This window comes from Cygnus olor, chromosome 2 (assembly GCF_009769625.2).
Source record: "Cygnus olor isolate bCygOlo1 chromosome 2, bCygOlo1.pri.v2, whole genome shotgun sequence".
Taxonomy (NCBI): domain Eukaryota; kingdom Metazoa; phylum Chordata; class Aves; order Anseriformes; family Anatidae; genus Cygnus; species Cygnus olor.
Genome location: NC_049170.1, coordinates 66,759,556 through 66,785,196, shown reverse-complemented (window position 1 = coordinate 66,785,196; position 25,641 = coordinate 66,759,556). Strand labels below are relative to the sequence as shown.

The 25,641-nt window shown below is 35.5% G+C and overlaps 1 protein-coding gene across 50 annotated transcripts in view; it reads left to right on the top strand.

Annotated features, from left to right (window-relative positions):
• Positions 1 to 25,641, top strand: part of CLASP2 (cytoplasmic linker associated protein 2) — a 142,270-nt gene that overhangs the window by 105,095 nt on the left and 11,534 nt on the right. For 8 of the 50 annotated variants that reach the window (XM_040546791.1, XM_040546802.1, XM_040546792.1 and 5 more), the window contains 14 exons: positions 1,589 to 1,651; positions 2,359 to 2,465; positions 5,036 to 5,059; positions 5,513 to 5,757; positions 6,403 to 6,466; positions 9,767 to 9,769; positions 12,581 to 12,744; positions 13,885 to 13,963; positions 14,100 to 14,150; positions 18,769 to 18,912; positions 22,381 to 22,524; positions 22,969 to 23,075; positions 23,752 to 23,905; positions 24,657 to 24,885. In XM_040546791.1, coding sequence (XP_040402725.1) covers positions 1,589 to 1,651; positions 2,359 to 2,465; positions 5,036 to 5,059; positions 5,513 to 5,757; positions 6,403 to 6,466; positions 9,767 to 9,769; positions 12,581 to 12,744; positions 13,885 to 13,963; positions 14,100 to 14,150; positions 18,769 to 18,912; positions 22,381 to 22,524; positions 22,969 to 23,075; positions 23,752 to 23,905; positions 24,657 to 24,885 — 1,578 coding nt within the window. The remainder of the gene's footprint in view (positions 1 to 1,588; positions 1,652 to 2,358; positions 2,466 to 5,035; positions 5,060 to 5,512; positions 5,758 to 6,402; positions 6,467 to 9,766; positions 9,770 to 12,580; positions 12,745 to 13,884; positions 13,964 to 14,099; positions 14,151 to 18,768; positions 18,913 to 22,380; positions 22,525 to 22,968; positions 23,076 to 23,751; positions 23,906 to 24,656; positions 24,886 to 25,641) is intronic. The other 42 variants (XM_040546832.1, XM_040546820.1, XM_040546831.1 and 39 more) reach the window with 13 other exon arrangements.

The following is a 25,641-nucleotide window of genomic DNA, read 5'->3' as shown; positions in this document are numbered from 1 at the left end:
CTTAAATGGAAGTACCAATTTTTCTTATACATATGGCAGATATTAAATATCAGGCCAGTAAAAATTCCATATTGTAGTCAAGAAATAAACTGTTATTTTGAGTCCTCTTAAAACATTTTTTTATTATTTTGGTTCATCTTAAAATAAAAAGTAAATACTTCCACAATTTCTGGTGTTTGATCAGTCTTGATGCATTTGTTTTTATATATTCTGTCCTGTCTCCTTTTCCATGCTGAGATGTATGTTTTAAAGAACCAATTACTCTATAAAGTGTTATTTGCAAAATGAAGTTCCCCAGCTAAACAACTGCATGCACGCTTAGCTTGGCATAAGATACGTTGCTATACTTTATATAAGAAGCTGGGAACTTAAAGGGAAAAAAGCAGTGTTCTTTCTGGGACCTTTACAGGGCTCAGAATCAATTTGTAGTTCACTCAAATTAGAAGTGTGTGCTTTCCCAGATGTGATTTGGTCCATGTCAGGGTTATTTGATTCAAATCAGACTCTTATTAAATTGTGTATGTTAATCAAAGTAAAGGATGATTCATTTAATTCCTGGTTTCTATTTTTACTACTTTATGTATCCAGAAGGCATAAAATATTTGCATTTACAGTTCTTTATTAAATTGTTATATCTGGGGTTTATGTCATTTTGGTTGGACACTTGAATTCCGTTAAAGTTTGCAAAGTAAATTTCATTTATGTGATTGTGAAGTTCTAACTTAAGTGAACTGACGAAAGAAGATGGCTTGTTTAAAAACGTTAATTTTGCTTGGTTTAAGAAAAAAAATTAGCAGTAGTGATTCACCTTTTTTAGAGTCTGTAAAAGACCATAGTTATTCAAGTGTCAGAAGAAAAAGGGTACTTGGTTGTATTCAGAAGTCGTTAAGGATCTTTGATTCCAACTTTCCGTAACTTCAAAGAATTGTCATAAGCCATACTAACTAACATAACATGTTTCAATTTCACATTTTACTTGAAAGAAAACAAATGTGAAATGTTAATTACATTAAATTTAAAATTTTAATTAAAATTGAATCATTTTAACTTTCATCTGCAAATCAGTGATTTTTAACTGAGTTTGGCTTATCTGCACATATGCAAGAACTCAAGTTAGTACCAATTGTCAACTGCCAGCACAGCAAGTTTGTGTGGTAGTCACTCATTGTGGATTACATTGTTTGATGTGTGAGTTCTCTCTCTCTCTAACTTGAACATGTAGAATTGAGTTAATTCTGCAGTGGAAAAACGATATCAGTGGAACTTCTTAGGTATTTCTGAGCAATCTGATAGTGTGTGTGTGTGTGCATGTGTACCTACACATTTTTTTCTTTGAACTTGAACATACTTGCTTTTAATCTGCTTTTAATCATTTAAAAAAATGCATGGAATATCCAACGTACATAAATTTATCTGTTCTACATAATTGAAGAACTTTTTTGAAGCTTTTTTTCCTTCTGTGTAAAGCTCAGTTTTTTGTGCTAAAGCTGAATCTATTTGATAAATACTCTTTTGTTCTTCTAAGCAACTATTGCAGCACTTTGATTCCATGGTAATAGAAAGGGTTTATATGATCCTGTTATTGCAGCTTCCAGACATCACTCCAGATCCACTGGTGCCCTCTACACTCCTGATGTTTATGGGGCTACAGGTGAAGGATGAGTACACTTTGCTGTCATCTGTGCAGTCATCCTGGATGTTTTTTCCCCACCCACTTGGTTATTCTCATAGTTCAATTTTAAAAAGCATATAATTTACATTAATTTGAGTTTTGTGGTTTTAATAATACAGATAGATGTGTATGTGCTGCTAGATTTTGTCTCCACCCCCATGACCCAATGTTAATTCTTTTCTTCCCTAACAACAATCACTTTATTTTTACTTGCAGGACTTTTAGTTTTCCATTATTTTTTTCAGTATTTGTAGAGCATTCTTTATCCATGTAGTTTTCTAATCAGTATTCTTTGTAGCCTCCCTATTGTAATTGCTTTCTTTTTAAATGAAAATAAAAACCCAAAATGAAGATGTTCAACAAACAAACAAAAGATACCAAAAAGGGCAGCACCAGGTTCTTTTAGTTAAAACCATTGGCTTGTCATTTTTTTGCTTCTGTGATACTGGAATAGAATCTTCATGTATGACTCTTGCTTTTTATTTCATTCGTACATTTTGCTGATATCTTTAGGGGTGCAGAATGAAAATAGCCAGTATTTCAGCCAGTACGTAATTAATAGAAGCATAAATCAAATGCTTTTCTTCTGCTTGGGTTTTTTTTTTAAAGTGAGTGTGGTGTTAATATTCTATGTTGCAATTCTAACTGAAATGTTTATATGTTCATTTTTGTTATTGTTATAACAGGTACCAGCTTTGGAATTAGTCAGTCAAGTAGATTGTCATCATCAGTTAGTGCTATGCGAGTTCTGAACACAGGTTCTGATGTGGAAGAGGCAGTAGCAGATGCCTTGGTAAGAATCTCGCACTTATCTCGTGTAGGATGCACTGTTAAAATATTTGGTGTCTGTACACTGAAGCATACAAAAGAACTTTGTTATTTTATTGCCTTTAAGTGGGGGGAAGAAAGAAACTGAATTGCTAGAGCTGCAAAGTATTGGAATTTTTGTTCCATACAGAAGTCTTAGAGAACTCTTATGGGAAACATGACTTTTCCATGGCAGGCACGAAATGGTCTTGGGCTGTTCTGTTGGAGTAGCTCAAGGAGCCACTTGAGCAGGAATCCCTAATGAGCAGTATCCCACAACAGCTACACAAACTTCTGTATATTTTGAAGTTGGTAGGCTTCTCAGAGCTGGGGATGATGAGAGCTAAAAGCACACTGGGATTCCATTTAAAGTTGTTCCAATAACATGCAAGGTTGAAGAGAGGAACTGGCGGCTTGACAGGCAGCATGTCATAAGTTTGGTTTCTGTTTTCAAAATGTTGCTGAGAATTTCAAGCTAGTTATTCTCAGTCTTAACGTTACTGTTTTTTAAAGGGGTCTCTATAGCTCCTTCTTCACCTCCCTGTCCCAGTTAGCCTAAGCGGAAGCATGTCATGTATTTTGTTTTTCTGATATAGACATCAGCAAGCTGAAATTTACAAATAATTTAAAATATTGATGCTTTGAGTTTTCTACTTTTTTTATCATGTATTGTTTGCTATTTGCATGGCATTATACATACATAAGTACCTGTTACAAAGCTTCCAGAATTCTTTAAGGAATTTGTTGTTACTCTATTTTAACAGAAAGATTATTTGGAACATCAGTGGCAAAAAACCTACAAATTAGACTCTAATGAATGTAAGTGTGCAGACAGGTACGATTGGATTCAGAGAGAAAATTTGAAGGGAAAAAGAATCTGAAGAATTCAGTTGTGTTCATAAAGTCTGTTCATAAAGTCTTGATTTCCTGGCTAGTACTGTCGTCTTGACACATTAGTGTAAAATTTGTGTGCCTTCACAGGCAGAGAGATCAAAACATCTGTGAAGTCTTGGTCATGACCACAAATCACGGTGTGGTTGATCAGTGGAGTTTACCCTTTTTGATAGCATAAACTTGCAAAACATTTTCAGCAGAGATCTAGAATGCTAGTTAGCAAACTGGAACTCATTCTAGATTGTGGTTTTTGTTTTTTAAGGGTGCAATAAAGAAAAAGAGTCTATGGGATATTTAATGTTTCTGGCTACAATTAGAAAAACCTACGTAAGATTTATCCGCATTGATGTCACATGATGAGTATCTTATAGTACTTTCAGCAGTTTCATAGCTTATTCAGATTTAGCTTGATGAAGAATATAGTAGGAAATTAAAAATAAATTGAGGAGAAACTCGTGATTCTAATGACTGCTCTTGAGACTTGAATGTGCCTTGCTTGGAAGCAATGAAGTCTGTTCATAGAAACTTGTTTGTATTACCTGGATGCAGAATAGCATGATGCTTATAGAAGTGCTAGAGGAAAATTAGTTTAGGTATGTATGTTTTAGCTAGAATCTAAGAAGGATCAAGAAGAGCAAAATTAGATTACTGTAGTATTATCATGGCTGGTTGCCTGTAATACTCTACATGTACAGGTTGTCCTGTGCAAATGGCTCCATTTAGATGGAAAACTGGTTATGAACGTGCCTCTTGTTTTATCATAGACTAAAGCCCCTGTTCAGAGTTGTGTTTTTAAAATGTATCTGTCAGGATGCTATAATCTACAGTATAAAAATCAAATATTCTGGATTGCTTTACTACTTGTGATTTTTATCCCTTTATTTATTCTCTTATGCATATATGGATACATGCATTGTTGACAGTAAGCTTACATAAGCAGTTTGTATTGAGGTATCCTTTAAGCTATTCAGCCAGCAAAAGTAACCCAGTGCAAATGGTAATTAAGGGGAAAATGATCAGTATTACTTCTGCTTCTTTGAATGTGTAATGGAATTGGATTTTTAACTGCTTGCTTCAACTTCAGAGTTTGAATGGCAGAGTTATTTTGCAGTGGTTTGCGTTTTTCATTTTAGGATAAACAGTGTGTTTTTCCTCTGGCCTTTGTCATGTGTTTTGTTTTGTTGGCTTGCTCTTTTTTTGTAAAGTATTTGGGACTTTGTATTATACAATTAAATTTTGTGTAGGATATTTTCAAAACTTATTTCTGTAGTAATAGTTGCAATGACAAATATTTTAGGTATTGATGCTAAACAGAAAGAGATGGAGCAGTTTATGGAAATATAAAGTTTAAATGAAAGTTTCATAATTAGCAGTTGGCTGTACACATCAAGTCTTCGTGCTCAGATATTACCGCATAAGACAAAGATTTTGACAGAGAAGTCTTTGTGAACAACAAGAGGATGATATGTAATATTTTCCTGGAAATAGAAGCTTAGCAAACTTTTTATTGATAATGCATGATACACCAATCAGATATGGAGAGCAGAGTCAAATTTGCAAAAGATTGTTTTCCAGTGCAGCTAGTTTTATAGTCACAGTGCTGCTATGCCTTACCTTCCTGTTCTCAATTTCTGTTTCTTTCCAATAATTTACTGCTATCAGCTCTTAGGAGACATACGGACTAAGGTATAGAAATTATTTTCCTTCTTCAGTAGTTTAATTTTACTATTAACATGTTCGATTCAAAGTAAGTTAAAATAAGAAAATGTGGTTTTAGACCTGATTCTTGCATTGACATGTATAAAGTTAAGTGCAATAACTAACTTTCAATACAACCTTTCTGTCATCCTATCATGCAATTTTATGGATTTTTACAAGTAAACTTTAAGCTGAAAGTTTCATCAAATGTATGTCTTCTTTCCATTTACTTCGCTTTTATATTTGGAATTCTATGCAAGCTTTACATCTTTAAAATGTTTTTATTATCTTGCTTTGAACTGCTGGACAGTTGGAGCCATTTGTCAGTGCAGGGAGTAAGGCTTGCACTGATTATTCAAAGTATAGGTGTTTCTACTGATAAATGCATATGTATAATTTCTTTGAAAATCAGTACTAATGTGGAGTGTTTCTGAACAATAGAAGAAGCCTGTGCGAAGAAGATATGAGTCTTACGGGATGTACTCAGATGATGATGCCAACAGTGATGCATCAAGTGCCTGTTCAGAAAGGTCCTACAGCTCTAGGAATGGAAGCATACCAACATATATGAGACAGACAGAAGATGTGGCTGAAGTCCTAAATCGCTGTGCTAGCTCCAACTGGTCAGAGAGAAAAGAAGGTCTTCTGGGCCTGCAAAATTTATTAAAGAACCAGAGAACTTTAAGGTAAGAAAACGTATTAGTAGAGAAAGATTTTTATTTTGAAGTTGATGGAAGGCAAGGAAAGTAAAAGAGGAGGCTAATGTTCTAAGGAATGTGGAAAATTGGGAAGAGGGGAAGAAGGGTATCTTACTCTCAAGAAGTCTGAGAGTAAGAATGGGGGAGGAATGAGGAAACTGGTGTCCATTCTGGTCACTAGGGCAGGGGTTCTGTTTAAAAAGCTTAGCTTAAGAAAGGGAATTGAAAACCAATAGAGTTCTTACAACACAGAAGATTTTCAAAGTGGTTGCATCTAGTAGTGATGACAGACTTTTTATTCAGTAGAGTATTTATTCAGAAGAAACTGTTACTGGCTAGCTACTAAGAATGCCTTTTTCATGACCTGCTCTATTACAGTAGTCAGGAATGGGAATTCAAAATGACCTTTGCTCTGTTTTAATATGTGAATTAGATTGATGAGAGGTTTTTAGGTTGAAAGTCATATTTTAGACAAAATCATTACATTTTTATTCATCTTAGAGAAAATGTTTTTTCTACTTTGTTTACTAGATTTTGATCCAGTATTTATGGTTGAATTCACTGATTGCTATGCATTAGTGTACCAGTAGTAGTAGCAGCAGAGTTGACTAATGTATTTTGTCACTTTTACAGCCGTGTTGAGTTGAAAAGGCTGTGTGAAATCTTCACAAGAATGTTTGCTGATCCTCACAGTAAGGTATGTTTAGGTTTTCCTTACTTGCAGTAAAAGTTTGAAAACATACAGAAGGCCAGCTTCAGTAAAATGTCAGCAGTACTTGCACATGTAAAAATTTAACAAACTGTATTCTGTAAGCAGTTAATGGTATCAGATCTGAAACCACTTAATTTGCAGTTTTGATCAAGATAATTTTCCACCTTTTGTTGCAAGACAAATGAAATAAAGTGAAGGTTTGTTTCATTAGTTTGGCAGTTTGTGCTCAAAATTTGTAAGTATTTTTAGGAAGTCTTGGTGTTTTTAAAAGCAATTTCAACGTAACTAGTGGTTCCCTCTGAAATAGAAACAAAACACCTTGCTGCAATAATTTAAATCATAAAGAAAGTAGTCTAAATCATATGTGATGAATCTGAACTATACCAAGTATGTACTTATTTCTTTTCCAGGGTATATATTTTGCTTTGTCATAGCTGATGATGTATTCCTCGAGTTTCACAGATAAGGCTGGCAGTTGAGACTGTTGAATAATTTTTTACATCATTGATAATATTCAATAATTAAGATGGAGAGTATACTGGTATATAAAAGAAAATGCAGTAATTTATTCATTTTACAGTGGTAAAGACCCAGTACAGATGATATAAGGAGTGGAATATGTAGAAAACTTCTGTTTTCTAAAAGCATTTTAAATATTTTTAACTGAGTTACTGTTCTTTGTTTTGTTTTGTTTTTTTTTACAGTTTTTTTTTGTGGTAGATGGTTACTGTTGTAGCTTGATATATGTGTGTATAATCTGTTGCAATAATTTCCCCTAGCAAAAGGACTGCAAGTGAATATGAAGTTGAACAAAGTTAAAATGATATCATGTAGAAAACAGGCAACTTCACATTTAGTTTGACGTACAGGCTTGTATGGAAGAAACCTTATCTTTTATGTTGAGTAGAACATATGGCACTTCATGTCCATATTTCAAAACTGATAAAATATTAAAATTAGAGCAGAGTAGTTATATCCAAACTATTGGCTTTTCTCAACAGAATCCTGAAAAACAGCTTTGCAATACATACGTTTCAGTCTTCAAGATTGCTCTGATAGAAAACTAAATTCAGAGAGATGCAAAATCTTGACAGGTTAACTTAGTATTCACCTGCCCATATTTCTCCTGTTGGAAAATCTGTGACACAGTATATTTTGGAAGAAAATTATATTGTGCACAGGAACGTAGTATTAAATTTGCTCACATACTGCAGAAATCCAGGAGAAACAACTAAAGTCAAGTTGAGGAGTAACCAAAGAAAACATTCCCTTAAAAAGAGTAGAGGAAAGAAAACTAAATATTGAAATATTGGCTTTTAAATGAAGTGTGACAAAGTTGTGAATAGCACCTTGTCTTGATTTTGGTTGTTTGTTCTTTAGTTAATTAATACAGCAGTTATGCATCTATGAGAACTACCCTGGAGATATTGTTGAGGTTACGATGGGGGAAGGAGAATGAGAATGCTCCAAAATACAGTTGTATGTTTCAGCAGAGCATTTTAAATTTTTCATTGGGCCTTTATGAATTATTGCATTCCAGTTGATATTTTTGTTTGTTGGTCATTTTGACATAAAATAATGTTGCTTTGAGTTCTAAGTTTTGGCCAATGTGATATCACAGGTGTTAGCACCTATTCCGGTCACTGAAAGCATGCCTGCTTTTTGTTGCAAAATCAATAATAATTCATGAATATTATTATCAGGAGGACACCACAAGTATTAGAGTTCATGAGCTGTGGATTTTTATTATCACAGAATCATCTAGGTTGGAAGAGACCTCCAAGATCACCTAGTCCAACCTCTGACCTAACACTAACAAGTCCTCCACGAAACCGTATCACTAAGCTCTACATCTAAACGTCTTTTAAAGACCTCCAGGGATGGTGACTCAACCACTTCCCTGGGCAGCCCATTCCAATGCCTAACAACCCTTTCGGTAAAGAAGTTCTTCCTAATACCCAACCTAAACCTCCCCTGGCGCAACTTCAGCCCATTCTCCCTCGTCCTGTCACTGGGCATGTGGGAGAATAGACCAACCCCCCACCTTGCTCCAGCCTCCTTTAAGGTACCTATAGAGAGCGATAAGGTCGCCCCTGAGCCTCCTCTTCTCCAGGCTGAACAACCCCAGCTCCCTCAGCTGCTCCTCGTAAGACTTGTTCTCCAGACCCGTCACCAGCTTCGTCGCCCTTCTCTGGACTCTCTCGAGCACCTCAATGTTCTTCTTGTAGTGAGGGGCCCAAAACTGAACACAGTACTCGAGGTGCAGCCTCACCAGAGCTGAGTACAGGGGGACAATCACTTCCCTAGTCCTGCTGGCCCCACTGTTTCTGATCCAAGCCAGGATGCTGTTGGCCTTCTTGGCCACCTGAGCACACTGCTGGCTCATATTCAGCCTACTATCAACCAATACTCCCAGGTCCTTCTCTGCCAGGCAGCTTTCCAACCACTCATCTCCCAGCCTGTAGCTCTGCTTGGAGTTGTGCCCCAGGTGCAGGACCTGGCACTTGGCCTTATTGAACTTCATACAGTTGGCCTCAGCCCATCGGTCCAGCCTATCCAGATCCTGCTGCAGAGCCTTCCTACCCTCGAGCAGATTGACACACGCACCTAACTTGGTGTCATCTGCAAACTTACTGAGGGTACACTCGATCCCCTCATCCAGATCATTGATAAAGATATTGAAGAGGACTGGCCCTAGTACTGAGCCCTGGGGGACTCCACTAGTGACCGGCCTCCAACTGGATTTAACTCCATTCACCACAACTCTTTGGGCCCGGCTATCCAGCCAGTTTTTAACCCAACGAAGCGTACGCTAGTCCAAGCCATGAGCAGCCAACACACACATTGCTGCACAAATTCAGTTTTAGAATCCTTTCGAATCTTTTCCTCAGTTGTCCATAGAAATTATTCCTTCATCACGTCTGTGGTTTTTGTTTGTGTTTGTTTTTGATTTTTTCTCTTTTGTTTCTTTTTAAAGGTTTCTTTTAACATGATAGGTAGATGTAGGGAATTGCTTGGAAAAAGTCATGTAATTTGGGAGAGAAAATGGGAAAATGATTTGAAGGACATACCAAGTACTTATAAAATAGTTCCAATATCCCAATAAAATTACTAAATCTGTCATAAAAGCTTTGAAATACCTTGTTTTGTTTTTTTTTTATATTCCATGCAGGAACTTTGTATTGATGCCACTAATTTGTGTATTTTTATCTTTCCCTTTTTTGTTTTTGTTTTGTTGTTTTGTTTTGTTTTGCATGCTGTCCCCTGTGTTGGAACTCTCTTTAGAGAGTAAGTTGGTTCAGTATTTGTTGGAAGCCTAACCTTATTTGCATGAATGTGCAATTAACCCTTTTTCTCTATTTTTCTTTCCCAAAGAGTTCATGCAGTGTCAAGCCTTTTGCAATCATAAAATGCTATATACAATTATGTAAACTGCGTGGTAAAGTTTTGAGATGTGCTTTATCTACTAATTAACTGACATTGTTTGGTTATGCATTCCTGCTTTATATTGTTGTGGTGGTTGGCACATCTGAAATAATTCTCTTTAAAGGTAGATAGTTACAATTATTTTCATACCTGTTTATTTCTTCCACTATCAAATTATTTATTAAGAGCTCAAGCTTTAGATGCTTGATTTAAGTTTTAAGTTGCATCATAAAAATGAAAACTGCAAAAATCGTAGTACCTACGTACATTGTTCAGAGTATAGGTGGTTGAGTTCCATTTTCCATTCCAAATTCATCCGTCACCTTAAATGCTCTTACGGCATTTTGTATTCTTCATGCTTTGGCTGAGATAAAAAGCTATGATTCAGGTTGGTGTGGTGTTTTTAGACAGCACAATGATTTGCTTCATTTGACTTTTCTGCTGGCAATCATTGTGGTAAACCTAAGATCAAATGAAATCTGAAAAGAAAATTGAGTCATCAGTTGTAAGTATTTTTACCACCAAAAACATCAGCACAAGATCTTTAGGGTACTTTTGCTATAGTGATTCATAATTCACTTCATAATGATTTCACTTGAAATCACTTTACATGTTTAAAGTATCATAAGGAGTCTACATTACACCGTCAAATAGGATGTTGTAACAGGTTTGTTCAACTTACACATTTCAGTGAAATAGGTGTGTGCATTGGAGTATGCAAACTTTAAGATACAGGTACAATTTCTAAGTTCTGCTAAGCTAAATAATTTAAATAAAATTGGAAGACCTCCAGGGTAATCTTTATACTACCAGATCTTTTTGTTTTCCTGAATTCTGTATGTTTTCCCCAAATTTTAGGACTGTTAAATCCAAAGACAGTCATAATAAAATACAGAAGGTACTCTGCTTTGGTTTTGCCTAGCTCTTATAATTGTACCTGCTGCTTGTGTGTCCACAAAGTGGTATATAGTTTCAGTTCAGCCCAACACCAAAGATATTTACAATCATTAGCTTGAAAATTTCTTCCCACTACTACAAAGCAGTTTTTTAAAGGACAGACTTCCGTCAAAATCTAGGTGTGTGGCAGTACATTTAGGAATACTTTCTTTCTCATTTTCAGTGTAGTTTGCCCCAAAAAGGAGGTTAAAGTATCCCATCATGATGGGCTCTACATTGGATAGGGTTTGTATTGTTTTGTTTCTAATACATTTTTACAGCTTTTAAGGTGTCTATTTATAGATTTTCTCTGATATTTTCATTTTCTTGTAGGATCATATATTTATTACTCTTCTAATGTAAGTTTTGAGGCACTTCTTAAGATAACTCTATTGATTTTGATTTTCCAATTTACGTGAGTTTACTTACTCTGGCTTGATTATCAACGTGGGAAGTTAGATCTAACTTCCTCAGTGATGAAGGCATGCAGCAGCATGTTTCATGCCCTCTATACTTGGTCAGTGTAGTGGTGTCTGCAGCCATGTGAGTTGTGATCACAGTTGGGGATCATCTACTCTTACGAACAGCAGCAGAATATGGCCTTACCACAAGCCAGATAAGCTGCAGGAGGATGTGATGTTCCAGTCCTTCCTCTGCAGCAGCTATTTCCAGTCTTGAACCCATGTCAAATATACTCAAGAGGCAATATGTCTCCAGCCTTCTTTGTATCATAACAGTAGCTTTGCTTCTGTGCCCAGATATTTGCTGGAGCAAGAGTGTAAGTCAGATGCGAAGACACCATTTCCAGCCCAAACACCTGGTTTTTGTGTCAGAGAAGTGGGAAAATCATGGACCACACTGGTATAGAGCAATACACATCCTGATCTCACCATAAATCTAGGGGAACAAACAAACAAACATGAAATTAGTGAGAGATATTAAAAAGGCTTTTTAAACAAAGTTGTCTATTACGCCTTTCTTCACCCCTTCACTCTAAAACGCTCTTTGTCCTCATCTAAGTGATGAAATTGCTACAGACATGTTAATATACTTCTTTTTTTAAACTGAATACCGTATTTTCAGCATTGTTTGTTGAAAAGAATACAACACACAATGTTTCTGGAAGACTGTAGTATTTAAACACCTGTCAATCCAAAATCTGTTGTGGCTTTTTTCCCAACTCCGGTGAACAGTTTTGTGTTTGGCTATCCGCAGTAGCAGGAGATTTTTGTTCTGTTTCACAAATGTTTTATGTAAAGGAATTGGACAGGTTTCATGATCTTGCAGTATTTAGTAATGCAGATACTTACAATGAAGATTCTGTAAAAGCACTATAGCAGCTTTTTTGGTTTTAGATGGAAGGTGTTTTTGTAATCTTTGAGGAGTATGCACAATCCACTTAATGATAAAGCTTGAAGGTTAAAGAAAAAAAAAAGAGAAGTTTTACTGAAAAAATTGAGGTTGCGCCAGCCATCACAGTAAGCATTTCTTTTCTTGACAATACTGCATGGAATACCTAATTGTCAAACTTCTACAGAAGTCGGCTAACATTTCCAATGTACTCTTGTATCCAATGAAAAAGCAAAACAGATTTTTTTTTTCCTGCTTGGCTGCAAAGCACTGCCTTTCTCTGCCTCTGATTCCCTTACTGCTGCTTGTTTGTAAGTTCAGCATATGTCTATGTCTTTTCCTCTTTTGCCCCATCCTACCCTCTTTCCTTCTTCTTCTACCTTGTAGGTGTTCAGTATGTTTTTGGAGACACTGGTGGACTTCATCCAAGTCCATAAAGAAGATCTGCAGGACTGGCTATTTGTACTGCTAACACAGCTATTGAAGAAAATGGGTGCTGATTTGCTTGGGTCTGTACAAGCAAAAGTTCAGAAGGCACTTGATGTCACAAGGTAATGAGTTCAGAAGGGGAAAATAAAGCAGGGGGGAGGAATCCCCCTCATGCTGTTCCCAACATGGTTTGTCTGTATGTACATGCATGTACATTCTGTGTGATTCTTGGAAATATACGGAGCTAACAACAGATCATGAAACCTCAGTAAATGTTGCTGCTAAAGTGTTTTGGTTTCCTAAATGTGTATTAACTCGAAGGATTTGATTCTTTAATGCTGCGTAATCAATATGATACTACTTGTCTGATTCCAAAATGTGCATCATGTATGTTTATTGTCTTGCTTGTTTAGTGATGCACTGATAGCTTTTGATTTTTTTTTTTTAATTTTGATACTAAAATATTTTTGCAGTATTCAGGCATTTAAGGAGTTAGCAAATCCATTATTGCCATGTCCCTTCACTTTCACCAAAATTTTCTAATGCCCAAAGCACTCCGAAGGGATTTTGGGGGCCATCAAGCTGCCTATCCTAGGCCAGCTTTATTCCCAAATGAAAATTAAATTTTAAACTAGAATTGGCGAAGATCTGGAAGCTACTTCTCATCCTCTATTCTCTGAAGAATTGGACAGCCTAAACATTTAGGCCTCTGATGAACCTATTCATATGGCAGATTTCCTGTGCAATCTGACAAAGGTTATGGTGGGCATTGAATGGAGAGAGGAAGTATGATCTTTTTTGCTGCTGCAGCAGAAGCCTAGAAGGTAATACCAGAGTGAGGAATGGTGGAGAGCAGAGGCAGATAGAAGGGGAGGATGGTTCGCAGAAGCATACAGGAGGAGTGTTGTGTAAATTTTAACAGTACTGGTGCATTATAGTTTTGGGATTGTTGGAATTGCATACATTTGGAATCAGAATGCTACAGGATCATCCCTTATTACTTGCGTTATATATATATTCTAACTACAAGAGCTTCAAAGCAGTATTTCTTTCGTAATATTATCCTTTACTTTTTGGGAAAATGTTTCTGGAAGTCAGATATAAAATCAACAAAATTGGTAGAAATTTTTTCTTTTAGAAATAGTAAAGGTGTTTTTTTTTTTTTTTGACTCAGAAGAGCAAGGGCGTATTTTTTGCCTCTCAACAGGTATTAAAAGAAAAATTCACGTAACTAATATAACTTGATTTTATTTATTTTATAGGGAATCTTTTCCAAATGATCTTCAGTTCAGTATTTTAATGAGATTTACTGTTGACCAGACCCAAACGCCTAGTTTGAAGGTAAGAATTTTCAGGCTTACATCGCAAACAAAATCTTGATAGACATTTGATTGTCTTATTATTTACCTTTGGATTGTTTGATTTGTTTTAAAAACAAGGTTTTCAATTAGTGGATTTTGTTTTTGTAAACTTTCAGACAGTCAAGCCAGCACTACAGGACCAGCTTCGCTCTTTTTGGAGCTCAAAGGTTTTTGTCTGAATTATTGTCTTTGTTCTTAACCCTATGTCAAACTCTTACGGTTTTTGCCAATACTTCTTACTTGAATGCATTCGTTTGCTGCTACTAACCTTTGCGAGAAACTTTAAGCATGCAGATGTTCAATTTTAAACATTATACTACTGTGAAAGTGTTTGCTGCAAGTGAGTTCTAATAAAACCACAGTATGGTAAAAATGAGCAACAAAAATGTGGCCGCCTAACATCAAGCTGGTTATGCAAACACTCTGTTAAGTCTTTTCTAATTTTATGTTTGTGATTTCCCAATCCTCTTTTCCTAGTTTGTATATAAGTTTTCCTGTGTTTAGACTGATAGGTCTTGAATTTGTTTAAATAATTTTAATGGTAACATAAGCTGTTATATTAAAAACAAGCTCCCTTTATGGTACCTTTACTTTCCTGAAAGCAGTGTGTAGCTTTATACATACACACTTTTACATAATAAAAATCTCTAACCCGTAGACCTGACAATACAAATGAAAATATAAAATAATCTTGTAGTATATTTACAGTTATCCTAAAAGTAACTCTTTTTGTAAGTGCATCAAATCTGAAGACTTACTAGTCAGATAAATGGGGAAATAACAAGCATATAATTGGCATTTTCTGCTCTATCCTGCACGAAATATTTTTACACTGTTTGATACTGCACAAGAATATCATTTTTTTCCAAATTGTTTTGAACCTGAAGTTACATGAATATGCCTTTTTTGTCTACAATACAGTAAAACTTACATTTTTAAGCTTTTGAGGACAGTTGATACGTTGACCACTGTTGCTTCGTAGAGCTCTGTTAAAAAGGGACTGCTGTCATTTATTGAAGACAGCAAATGAGGTAGTAAAAATCAGTTTGTTGTTTAAATAAATCCTTGGAACAAATTGGGCTTGATTTTCTTTTTCTTGGTTTTCCTCACCAGATAGGTGAATTTGATGGTTGAGTTGTTGTTTTTTTTTTTCAAAGTAGAATAGTAGCTGGTATTATTGTTTTTTTCAATATAGGAGAATAATAGCTGGTATTATTAGTAGTAGAATAATAGCTGGCATATTTACAACATTTCAAAGTTTAAACTGTAAATTTGAATGAGAACAGACTCCTAGTAGACTAAGTTGGGCCTAAGTTCAAGAATATTCAAGACTGTTCCAGGTGTGCAACCTAGAAAGGATTAAGAAATCTGGAAACACTTAACAGAAAAGCATTTGAGAAATACTTCAGAAATCAAGATGTCAGTAAAAGCTACCTCCACAGAAGAACAGGTGTTGGTTTGAAGTAAAATCAATAGTATTTGAAGTGAAACTGTGGGCCAGTAAAGTATGCAACTGAGAAGTATGTAGAAGAGAGGGAAAGATTTTTTGGAAAAAATGGTACCTACCCCCTACTTCCATCTTACCTAGGTAACTACAACTTCAGGATCCAGACAGTAAAGTTCGTGAACATAAATTGCAAAATTATCTGTTGAATATCCACATTCTTGAATACTTCACCTAAATTCTGTCCTCAGTGCACCCAGATGTTTAACAGATTAACTGATAATCCTAAAGGACTGCTTCATTCCTTGAGGTCTTCAGCTTTTTTTCCTACTCTGAAGAATGATTATTTTGGTTCAGGATGCGATTTTGGACTAGATACAGTAAAAAAATGCATTCTCTAAAAAATACTATCAAAGAAAGGAGAGTGTCAGATAAAAGAAGGGATGTTAGGTCAGAAATACTCTCCATGGAAGGATTCCCTTCTACAAATGACACTTCCTTTATGGTTTTCATGTGGTAGTAGTAACTGTGATCCTTTGGAGTAAACTGCCATTGTCATCGTTAACATTTACACACAGCAAAGCCTTGGATTATAAAAGTAAAGCTCTTAGAGTGTCCCCAGAGGTGGATTTGGAATGATAGCCAGTAAGAGGACCAGACATAGAGGGGATATTATGCTACCGATGTAATCTGTGCAGGATGCAGCACAGTATTGTGCCCTATCTTAGTCTTTTACATTAAATTTATATGTAGGTGTGGTGAACTGCTGAAATACAGTTTAGAGGTATCAGGTGCGTGTATCTGTTTTGGTTAAATTTATGGATGGTCTTAGGAGTCAAATTTTCTGGAGAGGATATAATCTATTAAGCTTATTTTTGCAGGTGCAGAGCATATGCTTTGCTGTGGATGAGTGTTGTCCTGAAAGATACTTCAAAGCATCACTTTCATTTTTCGCAGGTTGAATACAGAATGGCTTACACACAGTGAGGAACAGTTTTAAGCATTGTAACCAGATCTTATTAGAAACTTCTGAACCCTTCTTTCCTTTGAGAATGCTGACTTGCTGAAATCAAAGTCTTTTGATGCAGTTGATGAGAAGATTTTTCTAAGTCCATTAAAAAAATGGTATTAAAATGAACAGTCACAGAGATAATCGAGCCTTTTAACGTTTCATCTTTAGCAGATATTTTAATCATTTAGATAAATCATGGCAGAGGCAGTTGCTCCTGAGTATCCAGTAACCTAGGGATTAGGACAGACATCTGGGATGTGGCAATCTGAAAATTGCTTTGCATGATTGCACTTCATGTTAGTAAGGCAGAGTTGAGTCTTTTGCACCCCAGGAAAACTAAGAGACGGACTCGTGTCTGCTTTAAATAAAGCAGTTTCTATGAAATGTTTCTGTCTTATCCTGATGAAGCAAATGAAACTTGGTGAATCTCAACTTTTTCACAGGATAGGACAACAATTTGCCTTCTGGCAGTGACTGTGTAGCATCCTTGCAGTATTTTGTGCATCTATGCAGATGAGTTGCACAGGATATTTTTGTGTAGGAATTTCTCATCTGTGAAAGATGTTTATGAAGCACTTTGATTACATTTATCTTTTTTTTTTTTGCTGAGTAATAGTACTAATTGTAGCTTGCTTTATATTTCAGCTCACTTACTACAACAATACTATTCTTAAACAAAATGTGTGTCTGTTTTGTGCTGTACAGGAAAAAGGTTTAGTGTCTCAGGGTTTGTTATAGCCCAGCAAAATACAGGAAATTCAGCCTATAGGGTACAAAGAAAGTCAAGGCAGTATTAAACAGCTTCCTAGACGGTGGTTTCAGATTAACAGCAAATACTCGTTTTAAGAAATCCTGAAACTACTTCAGTTGCAGTAAAAAAAAAAAAAAATTATCTCAGGTCCTGTAGAGGTGAAATGGGTTGCTAAAGAGCACTATGTCAGGCCTTCTATCTCTGAACCTTAACTCTGTATTTAACTTGTTTGAAGCAGTGACAAAAATGCATCATAAGTAGATTTGTTGCTGTTACGGGGTTTACTTCAGGGTGTTTTTGATCTGTAATATTATTGCCTCGTTATATGGATTTTTGTGTTTGGTTCCTCCTGCCCCAGAAAGAATATAGCAGATAGTATTTTTTTATACTGCATATGTTAGTATTGACTTGCCTAACATGAAAACCTTCAGCTGTTGGTTGTTGCATAACTTCAGAGAAGTCAAGTTTTAACAACTGCTGTGAATATGAAGTATTAAGTTTTAATTCACATATATCAGCTATCAGTAATATCTGTGTCACTCAGTGTATCTTGGGTGTTGGAAGTTTTGACCAATGGATATTTCTAAATAGCTTTGTTCGGAACAGTTTTAGTACAAGGCATGTGTAATTAAAAATAAACCTAGAGCTTTTTTTTTTTCCTGCTTATGATGGTCATTAGGTCTCTTCCATCCTGGTAAGTATTTCTAGCTCAGGATGATTATTAGTGCTAAGTTAAGTAGGTTGCATAAATAAATGTTCACCACTTTTTTTGATGGGTTGCACGTCAATTATCTCTAGGGCTGCAGGAACCGAGGAGAGAATGTTTAAGGGAGTTACAGGCATAATAGCCCTTCTACTAAAGTTGTGCAGTGATGTAATTTTGGAGGGGTTGCAGTCTGGGATATCTAAAACTGTAATTCTGCATTAGGGAAGTAGGACAATGATGCTTGGGCAGTTGAGAGCATAAAAAAGCTTTTCTATCCTCCCGGTAAACCCACATCTATCTTCTCAATATCTTCAAAGGAAAAATGTGTTATGTGACCCCTTCTAAGTCTTGAGTAGAAATTCTATTCCATACCTTTTTAAAAATAAGAAGACTCATACAGCCTAACCCCAAAGATCCTGACTGCTGAACTCTGGTTTTCATAAAAGGGTGCTGTGTGTTAACTACATCATATTCTAATACAAACTGATTATTAGTTCATCAGATGGTGTCTGCTTTTCATTTTAGTACTTGAAAACAGTTCTCAATAATTCTGAAAATTCTTAAATGTTCCGAGTACTTCGGTTTTCTGTTTGTTAAACATAAACTTCTGCATATACAATGATTTGTCTATCTCCTAGCTGCTACTAATGAAATCTAAGATTTCTATTAGTTTTTAATTTCTGTGGAAGATCTTCCTTCTTGAAATGTTGTACCCATCTGTAAATTCAGCGTTTAGGTTTTTATATACCAGCACTGAAAAGATGTTTAGGTTAATTAGAAAAAAGTTTAGAGAATGTACATTCTAATCTGCATACACTCTTGTTCTTGTAGCACAGTTTTTATTGTCCGCCTGACTCTATTTCTCTTTTCAGGTCAAAGTTGCAATCCTTAAATATATAGAGACTCTTGCACAACAGATGGATCCAGGAGACTTTGTAAATTCGAGTGAAACTAGGTTAGCAGTGTCTCGAATCATCACCTGGACCACCGAACCTAAAAGCTCAGATGTTAGGAAGGTATGTTTGTTAATGTGCACTTACCGTTGGAATCCATTCCAAGTATATTGGCAGTTCAATGAAGCTGTTGACTTTTCATGTCTCAACAGAAAAAAGATTTTTTTTAAAACAAATTTATTGTTTCATAGAGAAAAGATACTTTTATATCCTTTTCAGCAAACATAGCTAATAGTTGGGCCTGAGAAATCAAAATTGCCAAAGTAAAACCTTAAGATGGTATCAAAGAATTGTTCTTGTCATGCTACAGTTCCAGTGCAAAAATCCCTTCTCCAAGAAAAAAGAAATTTTTCTTTATTTTGGGAAGAAAAATTAATATTTGTGGGTACTCAGGTACCAGGGGTACAGAATAACCATGAGAAAATGTACTGATGCTGTCTTCAGAAAGGGGTTCTAAATAGTTCTTGCAATTAGAGAGAAAAAATCTGTGATTTTATTTGCACATAGATGGAATAGAGGTTTTTTTTTTTGTTGTTCCCAGTGTTGCCATCCATCCTGTTTTAGCTGCCTTTATCAGTATGTTAACACTTCTTGATTGTTAAGTAAAAGTATCTCATTTATGGCTAATGAAGTGCAAGCAGCTTTGACATAGAGAACTAACGGTTCCTTTTTCCCAGTTTATTTCTATGGTTGAAGAGTCAAAACAATTTAGTTGTTTAGATTTCCTTTGCTAGATTCAATTTTGGTAATTGAATTTTGAGTAATTTCAAATACCAAGCTTGAATTTTGGTAATTTCTGGGAACGTGACCAAAACTCATTTCCTTTAGGAAGGATGTTTTGTGTGAGTCAATTGATAGAAAATAGTGGGGAGCTGTCTCACAAAGTAATGCAAAGAGGACAATAAAATAAACTTTTATCACTTCTTGATATATTGAATGTTTATAATATTTCAACATAAGACATTTTATACTGGAGGTTTTTGGTTTTTTTTTTCTTAAACTTTCACTTCTAAGATAACTTTGAGAAAGTAGTAACAGATTATATCCTATGGACTTTTCTTGCCTGGTTACCATGTTCTAGTGACATACATAAGACCATAAAGCAGGAAGGGAACTGAAGCAGCACTATCTTCTAAATCAGTAAAGTTTTAGTACTGAGACACGTGGCAAGCTGTCTTATCTGATAGTTCATATCTCTAATAAGCATTTTTATGCCAATAAGTAACTGAATTGTGGAAAGAATTGCCAGCGAGTTTTATCATCTGGAACCCCTTAATTATATTTTCTTTCCATAACAGATTTGTTAGAGGTTAGTAATTCCCAAAAGCCTTTTATAAGTCTTGAAAATAAAAGTTTATCAATAAGTAGTCAAAAAAGTTATTCTAATGGTTTAAAATCTCTTGTTCTCTTAATGGGCTTGAAGACAGCCACATATCCTATCACAGAAATCCACTTTTTAAAAAAAGATTATAATAACATTTTGAGTGCTTTCTTTTGATTAATTTATTTTTGGCAGCTGTATTTCTGTGCAAATAATGCTGTTTCGATGTTTTTTGTTGTTGTTGTGTGTTGTTTTTTTTTTTCCTGTAAAAACATTTCCAGTGCTAAATACTATTTTTAAAAATCCTTTTTCTTTTGTTAAAGTTGAAATGGGTATGCCTAGTTTAGTTCAGTGACATGGAACTTTCTGGAGGGTAAAATTCTAAGTTTCCACTTTAGTTTCTTATAAGATTAAAATTCTTCTGAGGAGAAATAGAAGAACTCTAAGAAGATTCTAAGATCAATAAAAAACAAATTTCCAATCCTTATTGCATACTTCTAAAAATGTGATCTGTGACTGGATTTGAAAAATCTCATGAGAGTGAACTTATGATGAAAAGGGGAAAAATTCAAATACTCTTAACAAGCTTTTTTCACTAATTGTTTAGTGAAACCCTTCTCTGAGTCTATTTCCATTTTGATACTTCAGGTTGAGCTTCATTCTGGGCAGACCATGCGGTGTCAGTTTCTTTCCTGATATGACCCTGGACTGCCTGTTTTGTTATTTTATTGGCAGCTTAAGTAGACACAGTGTTTTGGAGTGGAGATGTGGGAAAAAAAGGAAGTGGTAATTTCCAAACCTTTGTTCAGCTGCAGGATTTGTTTTAACACAATTTGATAAATATAAAAACAAAAGACAGACTGTAATAAGTTAAAGAGGAACACTGAAGGAAGACGGGTTGTAGAGGGTATTTGAGGTGTTCACTTGAAAGGAAGACTATTGAGGGAGGAGGGAATAAAAGTTCAAGAAAACAGCTAATCACAGCTGCGCAAAGACAGTTTATGGCAATCTAACATGTTAGTATTTTCATCATTAAATTTAATACTAAGGTGTGTGCTGGTGTGTGTGCTGGTATGTGTACTCATACCTTGGCTTTCCACTTTTAATTAAAAAGTGCTACAGTTCATTGCTCTGGAGGCAAAAGGAGGGAAATAAATGTCTAAAAGAATTTTCTAAGCTACTTGCTTGAAGTATTATGGTGCTTAAACAAGCTGTCTGTCATTCTGACTAGTATAAGGCACTGGTTCTCTCCAGTGTGTGGCAGACCTTGATGGTGAGTCATTTTTATGGAAACTAGATATAGTTGGTTAATCTTAACTAATCTTAATCCAACTAGATATAGTTGGTTAATCAGAGTTTCATACTACACAGAAACTATTAAAAAGTTCTGGAGAACTTAATTTCTAGCCTTTCACTGCCTGTGATAGCTTAGTTGCAATGCTGGCAGGTTTGTTAGCCCATCCAGTGCATTTTCATCAAAGTCAGTCATGCAGTCAACATTCCTTTAGCAGAGGGAACCCAACAGGAAGCCCAATGTTCTGTAACGTGCTGTCTTGCTTTGTTCAGATATGTTCATTATATGTATGTATATATAAAAGCATACTCTAGGATGAGGATGCCATTAAAGATAAAATACTAAAATGTGGGTTGTGGAATCCAGTAGACTAGAAACTCCGATACTTAAGAGTTTTCATCTTTAGAATATGTAGGCAACTAAGTAATTCCTCCTGATGTTTGAAAGTTAGTCTATCAGTTATCACCTGAATTACCACTTGCAGAATTCAGAAGGAATTGCCAAGTTTGTTGCTGTTTTGGTGTGTTCAGGTGTGTTTTTTTTGTTGTTGTTAATGTGTTCAACTTGCTAAACCCTTTAGAAGCAATTTTTAGCAGCAATTTTTTTATTAGCAATTTTGCTGCTTCTTTCAGGCCTTCATTTAGTAAGGAGGGTTGAGGATGATCATGTTTCAGAAAGACTGCTTGTTAGGATGATGGTGCAAAGTGTAAGCTCATTGGTATGTGCCTGGAATATCTGAACTTTAAGCTTTTTTACCAGCAAATAGGAATTGTTTGTTTACATCTGCTAGCATCTTTAATCAAGTTTGTTTGATACTTATATCACCTTTTGGGATTATCCCTCATTGTAGTATCTCTTACTGATAAAATTACTGCAGAAACTCAATTAAATGGCTTCAATCTGTATTTTGTTCTAGGCTGCACAGTCAGTGCTGATTTCCCTTTTTGAACTCAATACTCCAGAGTTTACAATGCTATTGGGTGCTTTACCAAAAACATTTCAGGATGGAGCCACAAAGCTTCTCCATAATCATCTCCGGAATACAGGCAACAGTGGTCAGGTATCTATACCTCTTGCATTATTCCTTCTGAAGTTACAGCTGCTTTGAATATAAGCCCATTTCAGTAGTTATGTGTGAGAGCAAGATTGGTAGAGGCAACACAAATCTTTTGTAGAAGCCTTAGTAGGAGATAGCACTCTTTATGGAATGCATTTTCTTTTCCTCCAAAGATCGATACTTTCTCAGTGTATGTTGCTTCCAAATAAAATGACTTACTAAGTTTAAATGTACTTTTTAAGAGTAGTTTGTCTCTTACTTTAGTTATTTTAAAGTGGTTGAAAAAATTTGGTTGAAGTTATTGTCATTAGTTAGACAATCCAAGAAATTAAGTAGAAGCTCTTTAAATGTTTCTGGTCACTAGAAAATAAATACAATGATAAGGCAAAGGGGAAGCTGAAGTCCTGAGTCCTACTGGAGTAGCTCTTGTCACCTCTCCTCTTCCAGGGATCAGTGGGAAGTCCTTTAACAAGACCTACTCCACGCTCCCCAGCATGCTGGTCAAGTCCTCTCACTTCCCCAACCAATACATCGCAGAACACTTTGTCACCAAGGTAATGTTGGCCATTGTTGCTGCAGTTCTGCATCTAAGGCTTCACTACATGTTCTCCAAAATTGTAACCCCAGCTGTGAACAAGTGTAGTGCGTTTTGCACAGTCACAGATGTTGAAAAATAATCCCCCTTCCTCCACAGAATGACAGTACAGTGAAGTACTCCACCTCCCTGAAGTGTCTGACAAGAGCCAGGGATGGCCTAAGGTGGGAAAGGGCTGTACACCTCAGAGTACAAATGGCATATTAACAGAAGAAAGGGTTATGTTTAATGTCTAGAAAATGTTAGAATAACTCAGGTCATCAAGCCAGATGGGGAAATGAAAAAAAGTAGTAAATTGCATTGTCACCAATGCTTTTAGTAAAGTGGATTTTGTAACTTTGCTTTTGGCAATCAACTGATACATTAATCACTCCCCGTTACTATGGAACTTTTCTCATAAAGACAGAATGGTGTAAAAGTTCCTTTTGTACTTACAGGAGAAAAATGGAGCAGAAGTGCGTTTCTTGAGGCAGATGCTGCTGCGTGATGTCGCCCTTTCCTTGTCTAGCCATTCCCAGTGCTTAATCTTATTAATATTTCCTGAGTGTCTATAGTTCCATGTTAATGTTATTTAGAAGTATGGGATCAGAAAGTAAATCCACCTTACTCTGTATGTCCTTCTCCATGGCCCACAGTGCATTCGACTATGATACGGAAAATATGAATTCTGAAGATATTTACAGCTCTCTTCGTGGAGTCACTGAAGCCATTCAGAATTTCAGTTTCCGTAGTCAAGAAGATATGAATGAGCCTGTAAAACGAGATTCAAAAAAAGATGATGTTGATTCAGTGAGTATTTAAACTCCGTGCATCTTGGTATTGGCAAGCCAAGCCCAATACCTGATTTATTACAAAGAAAACACCTTTTTAAGTAGTTTTTTGTATTGTGACTTCTGAAATGGGACATCCCTCCTAACTTTAGAGTGTAAGAGCTTTAAAAAAAAAAAAAAAAGTTCGTAGTCTTAAAGCACCTTTTGGAAATGTAAATGCTAATTTTAAGTGGCATTAGCTATTTGTTTATTTAAAATGTTAACAATTTAGAAATACTTTATCTCATAAAACAACTGGAGTTTAGTTTTTGAGAGATCTGTACCCTAATATATTTTTTCCAAAGTTTTTATTTAATTCCATACAAAACCTGCAGTTTTTTTAGTGCTGTATATGTCCTGTTCTAAACTTCTGTTTTTGTGGAGCTTCAGCTTTCACGTTTGTTGAACGTGCCCAAAGTGTATGTACTTAAATATGATTTTAATTACTTGGCATCAAACTACAGAGATAAAGTGCTGACAGCTGCTTCTAATCATGAACTTCAAAGTGTACATGCTCCAAAAGACTTTTTTGTACTTTTTTGAGGAAAGTAAATTTAGGGAACTCTAGCTAAGACCTTTTATCTGAAGCCCAGCTTAATGTCTATTTAGGAATGTTTAGGAAACTTTTTGATATTTGTAAGTTCTTGCTACGTAGGTGAAATAGTGAAGTAGTTAATTGAAAAGTGTAAGTGTGTCTTGTATATGCTTGTATGCTATTTCTTTTCCTGCAGATCTGCAGTGCTTCAGGAATAGTAGACCTACGAGCAGGAAGTGGTGTGAGTGATACAGGCCGAACAGCTCTTGATAACAAAACATCATTACTCAACACAATGCCTCCTCACTCTTCACCACGTTCAAGAGATTATAACCCATATAATTATTCTGATAGTATCAGTTCATTTAATAAATCTGCTTTGAAGGAAGCCATGTTTGATGATGATGCAGAGCAATTTCCTGATGGTAAGCTTCAGATTGCATTCTGTGCTAGAATGAAAATGGTGAGATTTTTCATCTTTTTCATCTTTTAGTTCACTTTATGAATTTATCATTAACAGCATATGTATTACCAGTGCCACTTTGAGAGGTTTTGTAAATAAAACGTCAAATTAGTTTGTTAGTAATCCTTCTGAGTGACATTTTTGGATTGGTTGATATTTGTAGAGATTAGGAGGTGAAAATGAGATAATTACTGAACTATATGGTATACTTCTGGCAGCATGTTCTGTTGCAGGATTGTCAATATAAATTTACTTAGCAGATTTCTCTGTGGTTGAGATTTAAAAAGCTTTACAGCAAGGGAATAAAACTGGATCAAACCAGTTTGGGAATTAGGTGAAAAATTAAGTATTTTGTTAGTAAAATATTTGTATTTGAAACATGACGTTGGTATTTTCTATTGAGTAGGTATTCTTTTAAAAAAAAAAAAAAAAAAGCCTTTTACTTGGAAGGTGGTTCATTTAGCCCATGTAAATGTAAGAACTTGGGTTGTTGTTTTGTAGGCTTCTAAATCTTCCTTTTAATATTTCTCAGTATATTTTTGGGAGCTTTTTATAGCTAAATGTTGGGGGAGGTTTGAGTAATGATTATAATGATACTGTGGAAACATAGCAGATGGTTTTCGTGATGCGGTTTTCATTCACGTCTTGATATTTCATATTCATTTATAGAATAAACGCAGTTTTTAATTAAAGTTCTTAATAGTGAAGTACAAATAAG